This window comes from Ciona intestinalis, unplaced genomic scaffold (genome assembly GCF_000224145.3).
Source record: "Ciona intestinalis unplaced genomic scaffold, KH HT000262.1, whole genome shotgun sequence".
In the NCBI taxonomy this organism is placed as follows: Eukaryota; Metazoa; Chordata; class Ascidiacea; order Phlebobranchia; family Cionidae; genus Ciona; species Ciona intestinalis.
In genome coordinates this window covers 99336-120466 of record NW_004190583.1, presented here as the reverse complement: position 1 = coordinate 120466, position 21131 = coordinate 99336, and the positions used below count along the sequence as shown (strand labels likewise).

The following is a 21131-nucleotide window of genomic DNA, read 5'->3' as shown; positions in this document are numbered from 1 at the left end:
ATCGTAGGCCTTTATTGTTGTAATCGTGAGATAAATACAATTTCAGGGTACTATTTTTCACGTGCAGCTTCGAATACCTCAAGAAAAATGCATGGTGGTGATTTCACGCGTTCCAGGTCATGTAACACAATCTCTAAAACGTATAACCCAAATAACAGGTTGTTGAGAGATTTTAGTTTTGATATAAATTCACTTAGTCGACCTTGTCGTGAGGAAACTTATATCTTTTTCTGCTCTACACTTGACACTGAGATAAAATCAAGTCGGTCGTTCGTGCCTTTTCTGCTGATCATAGATATGAAATATGGGATTAGTTTTTTCATGTGGGGAAGTCTATTGGCGATGTGTGTTGGTCCCGATTCCGGCGGGTTTTTAAAAGTCCTTATTTATTTATGCAGCAACGGAATTTTTGGTGACCGGTTGTCGGTTTTTATGCTCTAGGTGATAAGAGGTGCTGGTTGTATTGCGTTTCAGATTGATTAACTTGTAACAGCTAATTTCGCATTCCGTACATACAGGATAAATACTTTGTTATAGTTTCTGTTCTTTCTGTTGGTGGATTGTGTACGTGTATGCTTGTGTTGTAGAACAGACGTCGATAAAAAACAGTGCGTACAGAATATTTCAGTTTTAGTTGTCTATTCGGAAATGGTGTGTTATATAACTATGCAACTACTTCAGTATAAGCTTGTTTTGGGGACGAGTAATGCAAATATGCATTCTGAAACAGGTGTTCACAGAAATATTTATCAGTTTGCTTATAGTCTGTAAAAACGGTTTCATTTAAAAAAAGAAAGAATTATCCACCAATATGTCAATTTAAAGGAAGGTCATAGCAGTAGCAAATAGTAGATATAGGAAGATGGGACACCTTTAGCACATAATATCCAAATATTCGGATCGTGTTTTAAACAATCAACAACGGTCCATGGGAGTCGTGGGGGTATGGTTTATAATTCTTTGAATGTTCTTTGTTTACTACTAAATTGGACAAGAAAATAGATTAAAAAGAGGTCTCATCTTTCCGGTTTTTCTCCAGCGTTTCACCTATTTAAAACTGACGCCGGCGTCTTTATTTTACAATAAACAGTAGCGGGACATTAAGTGTTTAAAACCCGGGCGTCAGGGTTGCATGTACCTCGCGCTTGGCCAAGGCGTTATCGTCGTCTTTATCTTAAACAAAACGTTTCAACGGTTGAGAATCGGTGATCGCTTAAAAAGATAGAACGATTTTCGGGTTTAGTGCCGAAGACCAAAATCCGGCGGTGCGTGAAATTGGCCGCATTCCTTTGCAAGACAACGGGGCATTGTTTGGTCACGAATTTCCCGCCAATCAGGGAGAAGATTGCATTTACGTCACTGATGCATTATTCAGCAACATTGTGACGTAACAAGGGATAAGAATATCTTAGGAACACAAACTATTAAGTGTCATAATCACCATTATCTTGTCATTTCAGCAGCTTTGTTATGTAATTAACGTGTGATTAATCCTACTAATAATTGCTGATTATTATAAGACAACTAAACCGCTGCAAACGCTTTCTGACGTCGATTCTGAAAATCAAATCCGAAGAACTCAATCCATCATTTATCGCGACCTATTACGTCATACCTACGTCACGACTACTACGTCATTGACGCATTTATTCCAAGATGCAATCCCCAATGCACCCGATGCAGTTACAACTCATCCACCAATCAGCGGCCACCCAACAGATGCCACAACCCACCCATATTCAAATACAGTCCCCGCCCCCGCCACTCCCCAAACCGCATAACTACCACCAGCAGGCGGTAGTGAGCCCACCGGGATCCGCCTCCCCATCATCGAGTAGCAGTAGCCAGCCTACCACCAACGGCGCTGTGGTGCACGAAGAGGACAGGAAGGTGAGGGACAAATGTCTTTACTTGAAACAGCTTCTGCAAGACAAGAAACAAATCCAGAACCTCACCGGCTGCTTCTTACACCTTGATAGGATACTTGACGAAGGTGGGTTTCGCTCATACATTGCTTTATTATTGTTGGGTTAAATGGGAAGCGTTAGTATAGTACAGTGGGGTAAGATGGGAAATGCTACTGTAGTACAGTGGGGTAAGAAGGGAAATGCTACTGCAGTACAGTGGGGTAATATGGGAAATGCTACTATAGTACGGTGGGGTAATATGGGAAATGCCACTATAGTACGGTGGGGTAAGATGGTATAATGGTTCTGGTCCTGTTTCGAACAATTAACATCTTTTTGAGTCGCAGTGCTAAAGTTATATTACTCTGTAAATATGTTTGTTTACCATTAAATGGGACAAAAAGGGAATAAACGCATGTCTTATCGTATCCCATTTTAATATACTCCGTCTTTAGGCTAGAATTAAGTATAATTTTATTCGCTAGAGTACGCTACAGAGGCTGTATTGTATTTCAATTATTTGTACGTACTTGATTTCTGAGAAAAACAAAATTGTATTGGATTGGATTATGTTATTACAACTCATAATATACTCCTAATGCGTTAACTATGTGTTTCATATTGTTATATGACGTAATGAATGGGTATTACACTTTGTGACATAACAATCTAAAAGTGATTGGAAATACCCAGTATAGAAAGTGAACTTCAGGTCGCTATTTGTGTTGTTTGCACGCGAACGTCAATTCCTCCAACTCGTGGCAACAACAGCAATTTTAGAATGATTTGTTTAAAACTAGAACGCCTCACGAACAGTCAATTTCAAAATCTCAGCCGCGGGCGAACTGTGGGCACATTTTACTTTAGTTTTAACTTTTTGCACCAGGATTGTTCGTTTAATCCAGATTAAAACGGAAAGGCGTTTAACTGATGGTGTAAACTGCCCGCTGTGGTCATTTCTGCCGTAGCTTTGCATCGTAAACAACGCTGGTCAGTCAGTCTCGTATTTTTAAGGATTGTAAACGTTTAAACATGGCGTAACTTAGCTTTATCTTTTCGGCCACGCAGTAAAAGGTCGGAAAGTAACGTTAAACGACAGTCGTATGACACCTTCAAGTTAAAAAGTATTTAGAACTTGTTATAGAATGAAGGCGCGATTGCGTACAGAAAGAAAGTTCTTCAGTTGTTTCCAGCATAGTCAAATTACTGGGTTGTGCACAAACGACGAAACACAGCCATAACTTCAACTTAAATTTAAATCGAGCGAACGAGTTTTACGAACTTCGGGTTGAAATCTAATACTTAAATTTCGACAATTTTCGGTAGGTTTGATTCACCTTAATTGTGCGTCATCTTACATGGTGTGGATTATTTGTTCGGAGAGAAAGAAAGCATCATTTTTATCAAAAGAGCTTTTGTAAATGTTTTTACTTTACGGCTGTCGTTTAGTTTGCAATTTCCTTTTTTTCGCTGTGTAAATGTCAGAGTTTTACGAGTTACCTCGTTTTGGTAACGGAAGCAGACATATAGTTTGCGTAGCTCTGCATTGGACCCAGATTTACCGTTAAATTGTAACGTAGATAGCTATAATGACTACTGTATCAGAAGCGATTTGTAGATGTTAGTCATTGGCGATATAATCACATGTTCTATAACGATGCGCTGTCCGCGCCCGCGATGTGCCAGCAGCTGATGACGTCACAAATACGAACGCGCGACGAAGCGCGAACAACAGAGTCTGCAATTTAGCGAAGTAAAGATAGAAGCAGGAAAAGGGCCATTCCAACTCCAACGAGCCGAATCGAAACAGCGTCTCTCTTCATTGTAATTTAACTCTGGTACTCGATTGTTGTGTAGAGTTTGGTGCGTCGCATTTCTAAGTTTACTCAGCGTTTAGAACTTTTCTGCTTCAGTTTACTTCTGAAAATGCGATAAAGTGAGTACAGAAAGAACAGAACTTGTGTTATATCAGTTCGCTGTTAGTTTATAATGGGTATAACTTAACTTTATGGGGCAATCAGTTCGTCATGTTTTGCGAATAGTTGTTTAGCACGTGTAGCAGAAAATGCTTCAGATAGTGCGCGGTTTCGTATTTTCCCTATGGATTGTGATCTACGTTGTTAAACTAATGTTAGCGGTATCATATGTTACGTATTAGATCGTCATGGTATCCAGGATATTATAACGCAGTCAGTGTTCAGCTACATAAATAGCGGTGACTAATAGTCGATGCGTAAGTCAGGAAAATCTTCTTAACAATGTTTGTATGGATCTTACAGTCATTTTCACCGCTTAGACTAACCCGACGCTGCATAATTACTAAATCATGACAAACCCTCAAAGAAAATGAACGTCGCAAGTTTACAAACGCTCTCAGACCTTGGACTCAAGTTCGAAAATTCTCCGCAATTTTTAACGAGCACTTCAGCCATGCTATCCTCAGTTTCCCCACAGTCAAATCAGACTCAGTTAAAAAGGGACCCAAGAGCACCTACCATTCAAACTAATGGAGTTCCTCAAACTTCATCCCAAACTATAAACGGTTCGCTCACAAACTCAAACCTAATTGCTGCAACATCAGCAATGCTTCAGTCTTTACCCCATAACTCTGCCCTCGATAAAAAGACAAAAGAAAGGGTGAACTACCTTCAGCAATTGTTGAAAGATAAAAAGCAGTGTCAGCTTTACCCAACTATATTTGTCCATGTGGAACGACTGTTAGATGAAGGTAATGATTGGTATTATTACACCTTGAATGAATATACAGCACCGTGTTATGTATAGTGAAGGGTTGGTCACATCTTCTGTGTGTGTGTCTTGATAGAATGTAGGGAAATGTGGGGTTGCGGTCACTTTTATGAGTGTACCACTTGATATGGGGTAACTTAAAGGTTTCTGTTACAAGTTTATTGCACTAAACTATGTGGTGGAATATGACACCTATGTTGATATCTGTTATTGCAGTAATGTAGGAGTAACAAATGACTTGTTTTGGTTCTATACTGCCTTAGTATAAATGAACACTGCGCTCCATTGTTCGCCGTAAACACGGTATGTCTGTAAAATGTGATTTAATATTAAAATGGGCATAAGGTGCTGAGTAACACTGTTATGTTGGTATTAATTATTGATGTTATGAAAGCAAATGAACCCTTTCTTCCAAGCATTGAAGCAAAGCTGTTGAATTTGGCTCACCAAACCAACAGAATAAAATTTAAATTATATATTATTAGTCCATTTTAAAAAAAATCTATTTTGACCAAAAATTTAAGTTTTAAATTAAATTTTGTTAAACTAATTTAAAGATACTTGAAAAGATATTTTCTTTTATACCACTTACAATGTTTTTACATTGTTAAATCCTGTAGAATAACATTCTAGTTTCAAAACTACAGTGAATAAGAATCCAGATCCTGTCTAGATTAGAGTTTTGTCGGTTTGAAATTATGAGATCAAGTTACTTCATTCAGTTGTTGTTAGCGTCATTTTTAGAACGCTGTGCTGTTTCAAACTCTATTGTTCTTCATTTCCTCTTCCTGGTTTCATCATAAAGCTATGTGTGAAGTCACAATGCACTTTATGAAGTTATAATACAGTCTATAAAGGTCCTTTTTAAACTGTAGTACAACGGGCAACGGCTCATTATGGCCGGAACAAATTTTCGATTAAATTCTTAATTTTGTTGAAATATGTAGGATTTATTTTGCATCATGTCGCAGAGATAAGTCTACCCATTGCCACAAGCCTGTATTTCCAACATGGCAATTATTCGATTATTTGTGACTTTAGGGTCAATATTGAATTTTCGGAGACACTTGATTTATTTTACACCCGGCTAAATTATGTTAATTCCTGAATATTGTAAATCAATGTTCAATGCAATACAAGTCAAAGTTTTATTTTGTTTCTGTATTTTTCTGTTAAATTAAACTTCAAATTAAAAGATTAAGTGTCATTTGTGCTTAGATGCCCACTTTACATATGATTATACGTAAATAAAAATGGTATACTTATTAAATATAAAACCTAGGTGACTAATTTAATTTAAATAATTAATTTAGTATTTAGTGCCTGATAAGGTAATTACTTGTTTCTGAATTAATCTGTAGTTTTTGTGGTTAAAACGTTGTGGTTAGTTTTATTTGGTCAGTCTACATACTGGATGTTTATTCTTCTCATTTATTGGTTTGCTCAACAAACAGTTTATTGCTGCATCTCAAATACCATTGTTTGATTTAGTGCCTCTGTGTGAATTGAGAATTGTTTAATGAACAATAAAACAATGTTTAGTTATGTAATTATATTCAAATAAATATATGTATTTGTAACAGTTTGTGTCTTTTTTTTATAATTAATTGAAAACAGTTATTACTTTTTATCTTCTGATTTATTACTACAGTTATTTATTATATTTAACCATTAAGTCTTGCTCATTGTCTTGTATTTTCTACATTTTAGTTTTTTGTCTTTATAGAAATCGTAAAAGTACGATCGGTGTTATTTCAAAATGGAGACAAGCAACCTCTTGAACTTCCCCCTCCACAAGGGCCAACTATAACTCTGACTGAGAAGGTGTACGTGCCTGTTAAAGATCATCCAGAGGTAGTATTATAACTTCTATATATCTATTACAGTTAGGTAAACATTAAGCATTTTTACTGTTTTTTTGACTGAGTTTTATAAATGTCTGTTTTTTTATACAAAATGAACTTTTTTATTGTTTACGAATTTTCACTGAGTTTGATTAATGCGAAATATTTATTATTAATCAAGTGATTGTTTCATCACTTTATATTCAGTTTATCAACAATTAGATTTGTTTGAATTGCTATCAGTATCTGTAAAGGAAGTGATTGTGGCCAATTCACTGTCACTAATTTCCGTTCACTATTCTTCATCTTAGTTTCCTGTGACATCTTACAATTGATTATCACGATACTAAAATCCATAATCTACGGGGTGCACCTATTTTAAGAAGTGACTTAACACTAAAAAAATCAGAGAGATGTAGAGATTTTATACTTGTTTAAAAATATTAGATCAGAGAGATTTTATACTTGTTTAAAAATATTTTTTAATTCAATAAACTTATTGTTTACAATATTTCTATTTTGTTTTAGTATATGCTATTTTATACTTATGAAAAATGATTTTTGTAAAACTATTACAATATCAAAACAATATTACTATTATCCCAAAGTAAATAGAATGTTTTGTTTCCAGTACAACTTTGTGGGACGATTGTTGGGACCACGAGGACTGACAGCAAAGCAGTTGGAACAAGAAACCAAGTGCAAAATAATGGTCAGAGGGAAAGGGTCCATGAGGGACAAGAAAAAGGTAATTTATATTTTTTTGTTTTGTTCTATTTCGGTCTTGGTTCATTTTTAAAACCGGGTACAGTTATATTTGTTTCAACATTGGATTTTAATTTAAAATTAAAGGAGATTTGCACATGTTTTGTAAAACCATAATCATAATTATTAAATCTACATCTCCTACATTGGACTATATAATAAGCTACATAGCAGATAAGAAAAGCTGTAATTAAACGAATTTACATGCTACATGCTACATGCCTTCATACATTCATACCAGAGAAAATGCTCTGAACACTTAACATTGCTATCCTCAATCTTACAGTGTTTCCAGCTAAAAACAAAAATTGTAAAAATTTCTCTATAATCAATTGCATATGATATTCACATATCATACAGCGTTGTGTTTCCAGTTTATTTTTGTGACTGGCAGCACTGCTATTCTGTTCCCTGGGGATTCCATGTTAGCAAGCGCTCAGGAGGTAACTGGTTACTCCTTCGCACGTCAAATATTATCGACCCTAACATTTGCCACAGATTTAAACTTGGCAGCAAAAATATATTCAAAGTGGGATTATAAAAATGCGCTGTAAAACGTCAATTTTAAGCAGTGGGAGATGATAGTTAAAACATCGTTTTTTTGAAAACACATATTCATAGTAACAAGGTTTACACTGAAATATACACAATTTACATTGTATGCATTGTAATTTATAATATAAATGGAGCTAACGCTCGGGTGTAAACTACTAGATACCAATGCATTATCGCAAGGTGCCAGAAATAGCTACCATCTCGCGGTTTGATGATAAAGTCAAGTGGCGTGATTGCTTTTAAGTTGGCCCTGCTGATCCTATTGATAACAATGCGTTTAATGCACATGGGAGTTAATCGCACGATCATTTCTTAAGAATCCGCTTCCAGCAAAGCGGATATAAATCGGGCAAAGTTCGTTTAATTACAACGTCATAAATGACCCGCTGTGACGTCACTATTAGACCTGTTCCACAATCATGTCAACAAACGTTAAACAAACAACGAATGTCGGTCGCGCAGAGTCGCGAAATGACGTCACACTCGACCCAATAACGAGATAACCAGACTTGACCAGCCCTTACGTTTGAACCACACCAACACACTTGCGGGCTCTTCCTGGAACGAGTTCTCAGAGCCGTATATATATTTCTGTTTTCATACCCCACTTCTAAAAAATTGCAAGCTACGTATTACGGGTTGTTGGCGTAAATCCAACCTATAGGCATTCATGCAATGTTCCAAAAATCCCAGGTCCCATAGCGCGAGCCTAACCTATATAGGATAGAATATTCATTCAAAGAATTCCGATGTCGTAGCTGTGACATTGGAATTGGCACGCAACGACAAAATGTCAGAATGATGTCAATAATATTCTTTCACGGGCCTGTGATCAGTGTCGGAGAAACTCTCATTTTAACAGCGTGTTGCTTATCACAACATAGCCAGCATTCCTTCAGCAATTACCAGTGATGCACCAAGTAAAAAGGCAGTACTTCCAGGTTTTTAAACGTATGTTTTTCTTTCTAAACATGAGCAATGGCGTTATGCTATGTAACAGAGAACCTCTTTGGACGCTTGTTAGGAGTCAAACCGGTACATACAAAACATTAATACAACAAGACATGGGTAATTTGACGGCAGACAAACGAAAGTGGAAAGTCGCTTGGGCAAGAAGTACAGGCACTTAATTGCTCGGCCCAGTGTCCAAAATAAGACTCCTAACACTTAAAACACCGCTGAAAGAATTTTCAAGTGTCCAAAGTAATTGTACGTCTTCAGTAAGCTGTTGAAATCTTTCCACTCTTAATTGCTTGTAAGTTTATCTCAAAGAGCTTTGCCGCTTGATTTATAACTATTTGGGAACTCAAAAGATTGACTTGGCATGTGATTCATCGGATTATAACGCGAGTGGCAATTCCAAACAACAAATAATCTGACCTGTACTAATCTGTCACCAACCCACGGGTAAACATAGCAGCATTTCGATAACAGGAGTGTCCGTCGCTGCTTTTGGCGTGTAAGTTTTGATGGTTAGCAGATATTATCCAGTAAGTTACTTCGTATAACCATGCCGCGTGATTTTGAATTGATCCCGCAAAATTATCTGGATTGTTACGTCAGAATATTGATTGTGCTTCCACATTCGGCGAAATAATGACCATTGTGACGAAAATATCATTAGTTGACATTTGTCGCATGGTGTTATTTCCCTTTTTGAAATATTAGCTGTTACAGTCCTGCAGTTTTGATAGCAATTCGTCAAGAACAATGCGTTCCAATATCTCTTATTACTTGGACCTATCGACCAGTGTATCCGATGACAGGACGTCTTCTATTGTACGTCATTCAATCATATGAATTCTATGCTTACCCACGCATCCTATGTATCCGTACCGAGTTGCCAATCACCTACACATTTGGAGTGCTTCTGAAACTTTGTTTGCAGTGACGTTTCCTTTTCTTGTAACTGGCAGCATCTGAAACCTCGCCTCCGCTGTTTTATTTCTTCTCCTATGCATTTTAACTGCTCAAGGCATAAACCGGAAACATTTAAAACTCTATAATATTCTAGTTATAACGTCGATGTCAATTATTGTGTCTGCCAACTTTCTGTCCGTATTTCTAGTATATACCAATATCGGTGCATAACCCTACGCCCTTTTGTTTTAATTAACAAAAGGCTACGCATTTAATATGAAGTATACCAACACGCTTTAAAATGAAGTTCATATACCTATAATAACACTAGCCGTAAAGTGTGTTTATATTTATTCCAAACCCAGTGAAAGACACCCGCTGTGATGCTGATTTAGGTATTTCTTTTCTGCAAAATAGAGGCTCAAAGGGTGATTTTTAGCTTATTTTGCTCTATTGTCGACATTTTGGAGCTTTCATGTCGTTGTTTTGTTTATGCATAATTGTCCTGTTTTTCGTTTTTGTTTTAAGTTTACTAGAGGGGCGAAAGTTGCATGCCGGGTACGCATTCGCGTGTCTAGTGTCCCCGTTTCTGGGGCCGATGATGTATGATGTCTATGAATTTTCGTTCCTGAAATTCCCGCCTTCAATGTAATGCATTCCTGCTTAACCTCAAGTGATTTTGGGCGTCGTCTGCCTTCGTCGGATCGGAAGACGGTGGTTATTACTGGAACGTGTCTTGTTATCACTATAATAAATCATCACGAGATTGCCTTGTGTTTTTGTTTAGCTCACCGGGAGCCTTTTAGAAAAAATCACTCGAACACCATTGTTTAAAAACACAATCTATAGTTTGTGTCAAATAAAAACAATTCTTTAGGGTTTTGAAAATTCTTTGTCTTCGTGTGTTATCAGTCCAAACGCGCCTCAATATTTTATTCGTTTCCGTTGTTGTTATTGTAAAGGCGTATAGCGTTCGCGTGATATTCGACCCGGAACAACTGAGTCAAAACTCGCGGCTTTTGTCGCGTTGGCCAAACGTTGGTGTAGTCTCCAACATCGCTTTTGTTTTTCGTACGACCCCGATCTCCAAACTTAGGCTCCACGCTTGGCTTCCTTTACACAAAGGCTCGGCTTCCATGGTTCCCAGCACTTCTGGAGTCGCGCAATTAAAACTTCTCTTAAACTAACCAACGTGCGATCATTCACTCAAGTATCAAAGAGTGCTTTATTCTAGAATTCAATTGTTTTCCCTTTGTTATAGACAATGTTATGGTCTGGAATTAATTTAGGGCAAGTTCTGACAAGATGTAATATTTATGCTTAGTTAAATAAATTCTCTGAGACAGTTGGTGTATTCACATCTCCATTGTAACTTACACATGTTTATCAACTTTACTTTATCCTTCACTTTATATTATAATACAACTTAATATTAAGATTCAATATTTTTGTATAATGAAATACATAGGAGTGTATGAGATGATATTAAATGCTGCACTTGTGGTCATAAGTGTTGGAATTGTCCCATGCCTTCTTTAGTGGTGCATAGTTTCATTTTGGCCCGGATTTAAGTGTATGTTGTATGAATAGTGAATCTAAATATTTAGAGTGGCGTACCTGCCTTGAGGCAGTGGAACGCCTGGCATTTCTATGATACGGATCATGTGAAATTGCCGGTGTGCTAAGTGCTGAAGTATTGCAGCATATTTTTCATAGATGATTCACATACTCTACCTGGCTTAGTAATATGACGGAACTAAGCTTGTGTCTATATTTACAAAATGTGTGGGATTATAGTTTCATATCCTTGTCAGCGGGATGTTCTGAACTCCCGGTGCCTCAATGCAAACCATGATTTAACTCTACCTACATAACATAAGCTTCTCATGTTGTCATTAGAACTACAACACAAATAAGCTGCCCATCTTAATTTAATTCAATATTACAAGCAGTGATTCCAAATGTTTTTATTCCAGGAGGATTTAAATCGTGGAAAGCCGAACTGGGAACACTTGAATGATGAACTACATGTGTTGATCACAGTCGAGGACACTGACAATCGTGCCAGAGTGAAAATGCAAAGAGCAATGGAAGAAATCCAAAAGCTTCTGATTCCCACTGTAAGTTTTATAAAGGATAACATTACCCTACACTCGCAAAGTAATACCCCAGTGTAGGGCTGGAGGTCTGCAAAAACCACCAGTTTTCGCAGTGACATTTATTGTTTTTTAATACAAATTTGACGTTGCTTATTTGAATGTACCCTATTGTTTGCATACATTTTCCAAAATGGAATCTGCTTATCTTACGACTAGACTGCAGTGTACCATGTTATTAAAATTGAAGTATATTTGATTTTATCACTGGGAGAGAGAATTTTTTGTTTAAAATATAAATAATTAAATTCTCATTTGTGAAGTGTTAAGACATATTTTTGTTGCACTTGAAAAATAGTCTGAAGTGATAACAAGAGTTTTTGTAAAAAGAATATCATAAAAAATTTATAGTGTGAATAAATAATGTATTCTGTCATATTGTTAAAGTTCTGAGACGTTGTATCTCTAGGGTTTTGCATTTATTTCAATGGGTGGCACTTGAGCAAAGTTAGATAAGCCACTGAAAGCTTTTAAAACCATATTGTATTTGCTATTTTTACTCATGCGTTGTGAACAGCATTCTTATTACCATTAACGTTCTTTAACACACTTGTTGATAGCTTTTTTTTAATTGAACAATAAGTTATTTCTCCCATTAATTGTCGCATGTTTTGAGAAAATCTTCCAAATTCCAATCAAATTACTTCAGGAATTTGTGTCATTTTTTTAAAGTGGGATTACATATCTGTAATGTCAAATGCCTTCCTTACAAAATTTAAGTGAAATATATTTTCTATATGAATTCCTAAGAATCACAACTACGTGTTGTAGTTACCATTACATAAATTATTTATGCAATGCCCAGTTTCTAACTCTAGCATTATTTATTCTATAATAAAATTCAAAATAATTTTTTTGTAGTTTATTTACATTTTAGATGCATTTTTATTCTTTTATAACTAGAATATCTGGTAATTTTTTATCCAATTTCGAAGTGTTTTGGATTAATTTTCCTTTCTAAACACTGAACAGTGATATTTTTACCACATTTCTAAAAGTGGTTGTATTAATTTTCTATAGACTATATGTGGTAAATGAGTTGTTTATGTTGTTTATAGGAAGGTGAAGATGAATTAAAGAAGAAACAGTTGATGGAACTCGCAATAATCAATGGAACCTACAGAGATTACTCTGCATTATCTGGTGAGCTTCCACTAACGATAAATTTTACCTTTTTAACCCAAATTGAAAAAAAGGGTTATATTAAAACACCTTTTTTTGAATGATAGTTTGGAAAGCACTATTTGTATCTTGTATGAAGTGTAAAAATATTTTTTTAATTTAAAAGTAAAACTGTTTAAAAATTTTTCTTAAATTTAATAAAATGCTAAAAGAACATTTTGTATACAGAGTTTGAGTTTATACATTTAAATAAATATTTTACAAACAGAGAAACAAACTTGATTGCATCTCATTGTACAACTGGTTTTGTTTTGAAAACTTGAAACCACTAAGCGCCTTAAATGCTATTTTTATGTTATTTAGCACTCTCTATTTGGCCATAAATTCTTCTCCATTTGGCACATGGGACTTAGCAAAGCCTCTGCTGGTTTTACAAGCAATTTCATAAATAATTCATCAAAATCGGCTCCTGCGCCCCCCCACCAAATTTCACCTTACTGATATTTATACAAGAACTTTCAACAAATCTGAATAATTTAGTTTATTTGATGGCCCTGCTTGAATGAACAACCACTCATGGGTGCCATTAATAATAAATTAACTCACTTAAGATTTCAGCTTATGTTGCAAAATAAACGGCCATCCAAACACGGTTTCCACAAATTTAAAATTTTCAAAACTATTCATGATTTAACTTTAGGTATTCATACATTCCAATAATATTATGTGCCAAGTTATATGTTAACTTAATTGGATCTGTCTTCTATATCCTGGTTCCTAGTACTCTAACCACATTCGTAATAATATTAAATAAATATTTAATCATGGCAATTATAATTTTAAAAAGGGTTTTGAAAGCATTAAAGTTATATTCACTAAGCAATCAATGACAAGTTAACTTGCTCTATAGCTCAACCCAGTGGCGAAGCAGAATGAACATGCCAAAATACAGATAAAATTAATTTGAAAAAGCACAATGTTTAAAAACATTAATTTTTATTGTTTATGGCTGAGGTCTTTCGGCTTAGGTCAGAGTTGGCCCGTTACCTCAACTAATAAAAGCAAACGTTTTGCCCAAAATTTTTACCATACTACAAATACCTCATTTTTATGATTGTTTTATGTTGTTTCTGTGTTCCAGGTCAACCTCGATTGATGACAGCACCCCACCAAGTGTTGCAAGCTCCAGCATTGAGGTCACCCACACCAGGGCAACCGCCACTTAATGTTTACAACCCCATTATATCAAGACTACCTAACGGACAGGTGAGTTTAAATGTCAACTTGAAATTATTAAGAAAAGAATGGATGGAACTGGCATGGCGGGGTATTGACAGTCGTTATAACACGGATGTTTTGTTTCATACACCTCATGCATGCTTACAAGTTATCACATATGTAACTTATTTATCGTCTTGTGGCGGGCAACAGTAATATTTGTAACACAGAATTTTAAAAGTCAGAAGCTGATACTGAAATCTGGTGCCAATGCACATGATTGTTATTAATTTGTCATTTAAAATATGTAAAAGGATTATTAACTGACTAATCTATATATTGCACACAGCCTTAATCAATAAAGCAAGGGCTAATACACTGGCGTTACAAGAATATTTGCAGTTATTTATTTAATGCTACAGTTAGTATACATTTGAAACAAAATTCATAGAAATGCATGTATAACAATTTCTGCCACCCATGAATTAAAAAAAATTCGGCCCTTAGGTATATGTGTATCAGTATATGGTAATAACTTTATATTACAGACTGTAATTTCCAATGGAGTGGCCCAGCCCCCTCCCATGATTGCACCAACTGATGGATCACTGTTGTATTACACACCATTTGAGTATCCACACTCAGCTCTTGCTCCAGCATTGGAGTATAATATAGTTGACACCAATGGTTTACTAGGTAAGATTATGGTTATGCATTGTATTTATATATAAGCATAAGATACTGTATATATGCATGGGTAAGATGTGATATGTGCGTGGTGCTAATTGAGAACAGTTTTTCAGTTTTACAATTTTAATTAAGTCAAAAAAATGCAAGAAGCACTGAAGCAGCTTAGCTTCAAAACAAATCCTTTCTAAAAATAGTTCAAACCGCCCCAAATCCTTGGCGCAACTTTAAACTAATTCCCAATTTCAAAATACCACGGCTCGCTCCTAAAACAAAAGTGGAGCCAAAGATTGTAGATAATGATGTAGGTCAGACCCTGGTGATGTCATACATAGTTTAGCTACTCAGTCATGCTCTAACTGGCACAGATCAGATTACAAACTCAGCTTTACTTTTAGAACCAGATTTTGGTCAAAAATACCTTGCTTAAAATATTTGCACCCTACCTCCACCTACTTATAAACTTTTTTTGCTGAATTTTTGGAATGTTTTCCATTTTGCTTAGTTAAACAATGATTCAGCCAACAAGAATTTCTGTAATGTTGTTTTTTTTTCATTTCTTGTAAACCATGGGTTTTTAAAACATGGTCAATGTCACATTCTTATGTGCGCCATGTAACTTTCACAACTGGCAACCATTTTAAAAAAGATAAAATATGTGTTGTGTCAAAAGCTAAATTATAAGTTTATAACTGTTTCGATTCCCAAACTGACAATGTGTGCAATGGCTTTAAAAATTTGAGAACCCCTGATCTGCAATTATTCTTTGCATTGAAGTATTTATATGACTAATTTAATTAACATTTATATTCGTAATATTAACATTTTTCTCAAATAGAGATAATTATTAAGTTATTTTTTATTTTTTAATATAAACATCTTTTTCTTATGTAATAATTATTAAGTTTTTTATTTGTAATATTAAAAGTTTTTCTCCCATGTTGTTTCAGGTAAAGCTCATCTTCATATGTGAAAGTTGCCACTGATTTTTGACGGGTTTTGAACTTTATGCAGCCTTATCTTTTTTAACCATTTTCCTCATAAGTTTTGGCTCTACCTCTGCACTCTAATCATACAATTACTAATGAACAACCAAATCAAGCTTATGTATATTTCACTTGTAAACTACCCTGTACAAAACAAAAGTTAAACATTTTTTGTTATATCTATGTTCTAGCACTGCCTATTCTTGTCAAGTGGCCAAATTGTTAAAACAATTGTTCAGTATTTAAAGAGCCGATTCTAAAGGCCAAAGAACATGTACAGCAGTTATAGCTTGTAACCTGTAGTTTTATGGTGGTTATTATGCACATATACTCTGTAGTGTAGGTTATATTTCTTTGTGTACAATCATTCTTATCATTTTATCGCACATGCATAAAGTTTTCATTACTGTAATGAATCTTCCAACTAAATGCTTTTTTTTAATGAAGACAAATCCATTTTTATTCCTAAACATTTTCAAGTAATTTAAACAACCCATTTTACCCACCCTATCTTTCCCCCTTTTCACCCCTTTAACCCCATATTTTACCCTCAGGAGCAGCTTGCGGAACTAAAATAGTTAGACCCCAAGCCGGTAACCGGGTACACCCGTACCAGCGGCCCCCAGGTAATTCCCCTTAACACTTGGTTTATATTTTTTCCAGGATTAGGTTAAAGACCACGCAGTATTTATCCGTCCTGCGTTCTGTAGCTTAACATAAGATTGCAGTATCTGTACATATATGTGCCTTACTTGTACAACATGCGGTTTATACATTGTATGAAATGACGCGAAGCGCTGATCATTTTTAACTCATCTGGATACAAATGCATTTTACCAAGCAGTGTATACAAACCACACTAAATCAGCTTGTAGCATTAACTTTTCTAACAAATTTTTTGTTGATTAGAAGGTTTTTATATATTTTTTAAAGTTATCCAAAAGAATTTTACTTTTTGTTTTTACCTACCCATATATCCTTTTCTTCCATGTACTTTCCTAGTCATTTTTATCGTAATATATTCAGTATTTTTGTATTACTTTGCAATTACTAAGTACTTCTGACACCAAAATATGAGTACGTGCAACACTGCTGCCATACGCTGCCCTTTAAAGTGTGCCCTATATTTCAGTCATTTATTCTTACAGTGCTGCCGGTTCTAATTATTCCACCAATATTTTAATGTTCCACAGTTAAAGTGTAAATAAATTTTACCCCAATGTGGGAAACGGTGAAAATAGTTTTTAGTTTAAAGTTAAAGAAAAAAAGCCAAAATTTGCCACTCACTAATTATTTCACCCCACCAATTCCCTAACTACTAATTGTCATTTGTACAAATGCATGTATTACATAACAATGCCTACGGAATGACAACCTGATTGTGTATTATTACAACATAATGCTTTAACCGCTTTTCCACAAAAATGTACTTTAGTAACTTAACGCATGTAAACGTCTTTATGATATTTTTATGGTTACATGTATGTGTGCCTATTGTTAACAATTAATGGTTGATAATTCTTTTAAATTGTTGAATTTTTCAATTTTTGCATTTTACTTTTTGTATTTTTTAACTAAAACTACTTTAACTTAAAAATTTAAATTTAAATTTGCTTTATTAGCAAATTTATATTATAACTCTGTAATGGTAATTGGTCAATAACAGTTTTGGAAGCAATTTGGATAAGTTAAAAAAAAAGAAAAATGTGTGGATAAGTTAATTTGGCGAGTCTTTGTTTAAATCTTTTCATAACTAAATCAACTTTGCCCTTAAGGCAGAACTCATCATATTATCTCTCTGTTTGTTGCCACAATAATTAAACATAAATGTTTGGTTTTCTTGCTAAAATTTGGCCGCGATTTCTAAAACGGTTTTAATTTAAGTTCATTTCCTGTTGTAGTTCAATTGGAGTTTAAAAAAGTTAATTTAAACTCTGGTAACTTCTGTTAATTGAAGTTTGTACTTGATTCTAAAATTCTTTTGTCAAAAATGTAAAGGCTTAGAACCCCTTGTGCTTGAAATGGTATTTCTATGTTGTATTGGGAATTAATTTGCATGAGATGTTAGTTTTCAAACCCTGCTTCCACAACTGTTATAATGTCTCTATGTTTGCTTAGAATGGATGCTACCAAACACCATCTAAACAAACATCAGACATTGGACCGCTTTGCTATTCGCCCTGCTTGTGTAACTAGATGCTTAATGTTGTCGTGAATACTAATCATCGTTTTTTGTCTTGTTTTCCTTCACCCCCCCTGCACCTATCACCATACAGCAGCCACTAATTGACACATACCTTCTGCATAAGAAGAACCTGCATGCGTAGATCGCATTAACACTTTAACAGCAACAACCAGGCCCTGGAGTTCCATGAGATTTTAAATCGTTTGTGCACTAACTAATACGTGCCTTTACGTTCCTAAAACAGTTACATTCAAGTGCATGTCTACCTGTAGAGATAACTTTCATTAAATCCTTGTTCAGTGTTACCAAATTTTTCGCCGATAAATGTTAAAATCCGCCCCTTTTACCACAACACAAACACAACACAAACACAACACAAACAACGTTTTCAACACATACACCACACAACCCTCCACACACCCCTATCCCACCTAACCCTAACAGTTGGATGCTACTACTTCATTATGCACTTGATGGACGTAACAACTTCTAACACCACCCCCCCTGCTTCTTATTGGTAAGCATGTTCACCAATAATTAGAACAAATTAATTGGTTTGTGGCAAACTTTAGTTCAGTTCAGCTTACAAGCAAATTTAGTGATTCTTTAAAGACAAAACCAACTCTGGTATAATTCCTTGGAATTAATGCCATTTGACTTGGTATCCAATTCATATAGAACGATGTTGTGCATTACATTTAGCCTTTGCTGATTTTCAACTTAATTTGAAAACCAGTCTTGGCGAAAAATCTGGATAATTAATCTTTTAATCCTGTTAAGTTTTAAACGGAAAAGTTTGCCCAAAGGTGAAGAGTTACTCTGAATGTTTATCTTTTAGATAAACAATTTTATATTAAACTTTAACCTTCCCAAGGGCAAGTTCAAAATCCATCATGATAACTTGAGTAATTAGAATGAACTTTGCCCTAATGTAGACAAATCAAGTTCATGATAAAGGATATGTAAACAGTTCTGGTTAAGTTGAAATGGGTGATAAAGTTTGTTTAAACAACATTTAAACTTTACATAATGATTGAATGTGTGGAAGTGGCCCAATCAGTTTTAGTGAACTAACAGTCTGTTAATGATAAAATAGCATTTGAAGTGTTGTTTAATGACTCAAAGGTGGGGGTTCATGTATATTTCGCATTCTGAGTTCTAGTTTATATTGAAATGGTGTCATATTAGTTAAGACTGGGATTTAAACAATGAAGCAGGTATTTCCGAATACAAACATGCACTCAAATTGAATTGGCATAACAGTATTCATATTACACATGAAGCTTATTCCATTTCCATGTCATTTTCTATTAATTACCTTCTATTTTAAAGTGCCTTTCGATATCTTGTTATTGTGGTATCGTTCTGAGTATCAAAAGTTTCATAATGTTAGTTTTATTGCAAGCCATTGGTTTTCAGCGCTCACAAATTTATTGGTAATTGTTTCCAACTTCCATTCATTTTTGTAGTAGGTTGTTTCTTTGGTGCCTTACTGTATCAAAGTTTGGCAGAATTTTCTCCACAGACGATAAATATTATAACATGTTGTTTAATTATTTGAATTAAATCTTTAACATTCAACGGCACAAAGTATAAGGTGCTGAAATACTTTTGTATTTTGTTACAAGTTTATATTCTTCGCTATAAACTGTATTTACCTGTTTGTATTTTATTCATATGATTTTTATCGTGTATAAAACGACGTAAGTCGAATGTGGCTTCTTTTCCAAGTTCCGTTACACACAAGAAAAGCCAAACTATTGGCAATTGGCCAAGCTAAAGCTGCCAAAGCCAGCTCTTGCCCGAACCCACAAACTTTTTACACGTCTTATCTTTTCTAAGGTTTATCAATTATCAGTATTGAAAAATTTCAATGTAGTTTTATAAAATAAAGTATAGACTCTCACAATGTTGTTTTCCACTACATATTACCATGACTGTATAACCAATAACTCTTCTTTTTTAACCAGAAATTTTAATTTTCTGTGTTCTGTTTTGTTGTATTACAGTCCTAATACAGTGCCGACTAAATCCATTAAATTTGCTGTGTTATATGATTTCTATTAATGCATTTGATGTGTCAACTAATCCACTCATGCCAACACATCACTAACTAACAAGTGCTTTTTGATTCAAGTTTTAATCATTCAACTTGTAGATAAATAGGCGCTGTATAGCAATGGGGATAATTATACACTACAGCTTGCCCACCCAATAATGTAGCTTTTATCATTTGTAGAATGCACTGATATTGTGCATGATAACTTTCCATTGTTAAGATTTGTTTATGTGTTTATATTTGTGGCTTAATCCTTTCTTTATATTGTGACAAAATATTCATCTCCACATAAATGATCAAGTTTAATCCAGAATGTTGTGTTTGTTACCTAACAATGCTTGCTATCGACTCACAATGTACATAACAATGTTCCTTTGTAGTGATGTAGTGTAATGGTGAATAAATTGATTTCTGTCACAACTAACATTTGCTTTGCTACCACTAAATAACATTTATATTCAACAGTTTCATCCAAAAGCTGGATTTCGAAACATTTAGAATGTTTTTCCTAAATCTTAAAGAAATTTCTATTTGAGTCAAGACATAAGTGAAAACAGTAGAGTTTTCTTGGGTGATATGCTACCCAAACTTTTAAAACCGGGATGATATTATGTTTGTTTAAGCACCCCAGTTTTCATCCCTAAAATACTTTTACCCTGCTGTTAGGTGTATACACAAACAAGCAGAGGTAAAGTTTATTGCATTCATCACATTAATCAGTGAGGTTACCTATGTTTGACAACTATGAGTGTAACTGTCTCCCCAGATTTCACTGAATATCAAAAACATTACTACGTCTTTAAGTTGCGATAGATATTTCCGTTATTTTATTTTCCTGTCAGTTATGGTGTGAGCGGTTACCATTACGTTAACTTTGCTTTTTTCTAACTGAATCAAGTCTTTAAAACAAAAGTTTGATCAGTCTTGGACTTTTAAATTATTCTTATTAAGTGTTCTGCCAATACTTGTTTCTGGTTGTATATTCAGTCAGTTGTACGACAGGTTCCCATCCAGTCATGCAGTTTTAAGTGGATTTTTA

General features: G+C 34.8%; 1 protein-coding gene across 6 annotated transcripts; it reads left to right on the top strand.

Annotated features, from left to right (window-relative positions):
- Window positions 1-1453: 1453 nt before the first annotated feature.
- Window positions 1454-20516, top strand: LOC100181202 (protein quaking-B). Of its 6 annotated transcripts, none has more exons than XM_009859609.3 (9): window positions 1454-1993; window positions 6382-6509; window positions 7131-7247; window positions 11656-11799; window positions 12894-12978; window positions 14099-14223; window positions 14724-14871; window positions 16403-16474; window positions 18125-20516. In XM_009859609.3, exons 1-9 carry the CDS (start codon window positions 1657-1659, stop codon window positions 18136-18138), a joined length of 1170 nt encoding a protein of 389 aa, XP_009857911.2. In that variant the 5' UTR covers window positions 1454-1656; the 3' UTR covers window positions 18139-20516. The 6 variants fall into 6 exon arrangements, 5 of the variants coding, with proteins under 5 accessions (XP_009857911.2, XP_009857915.1, XP_018672062.1 ...); XR_003397112.1 differs by lacking the exon at window positions 1454-1993 and adding an exon at window positions 4169-4635 and having other exon boundaries at window positions 15813-16474; window positions 18125-18200; XM_018816517.2 differs by lacking the exon at window positions 1454-1993 and adding an exon at window positions 4169-4635 and having other exon boundaries at window positions 18128-20516.
- Window positions 20517-21131: the final 615 nt, after the last annotated feature.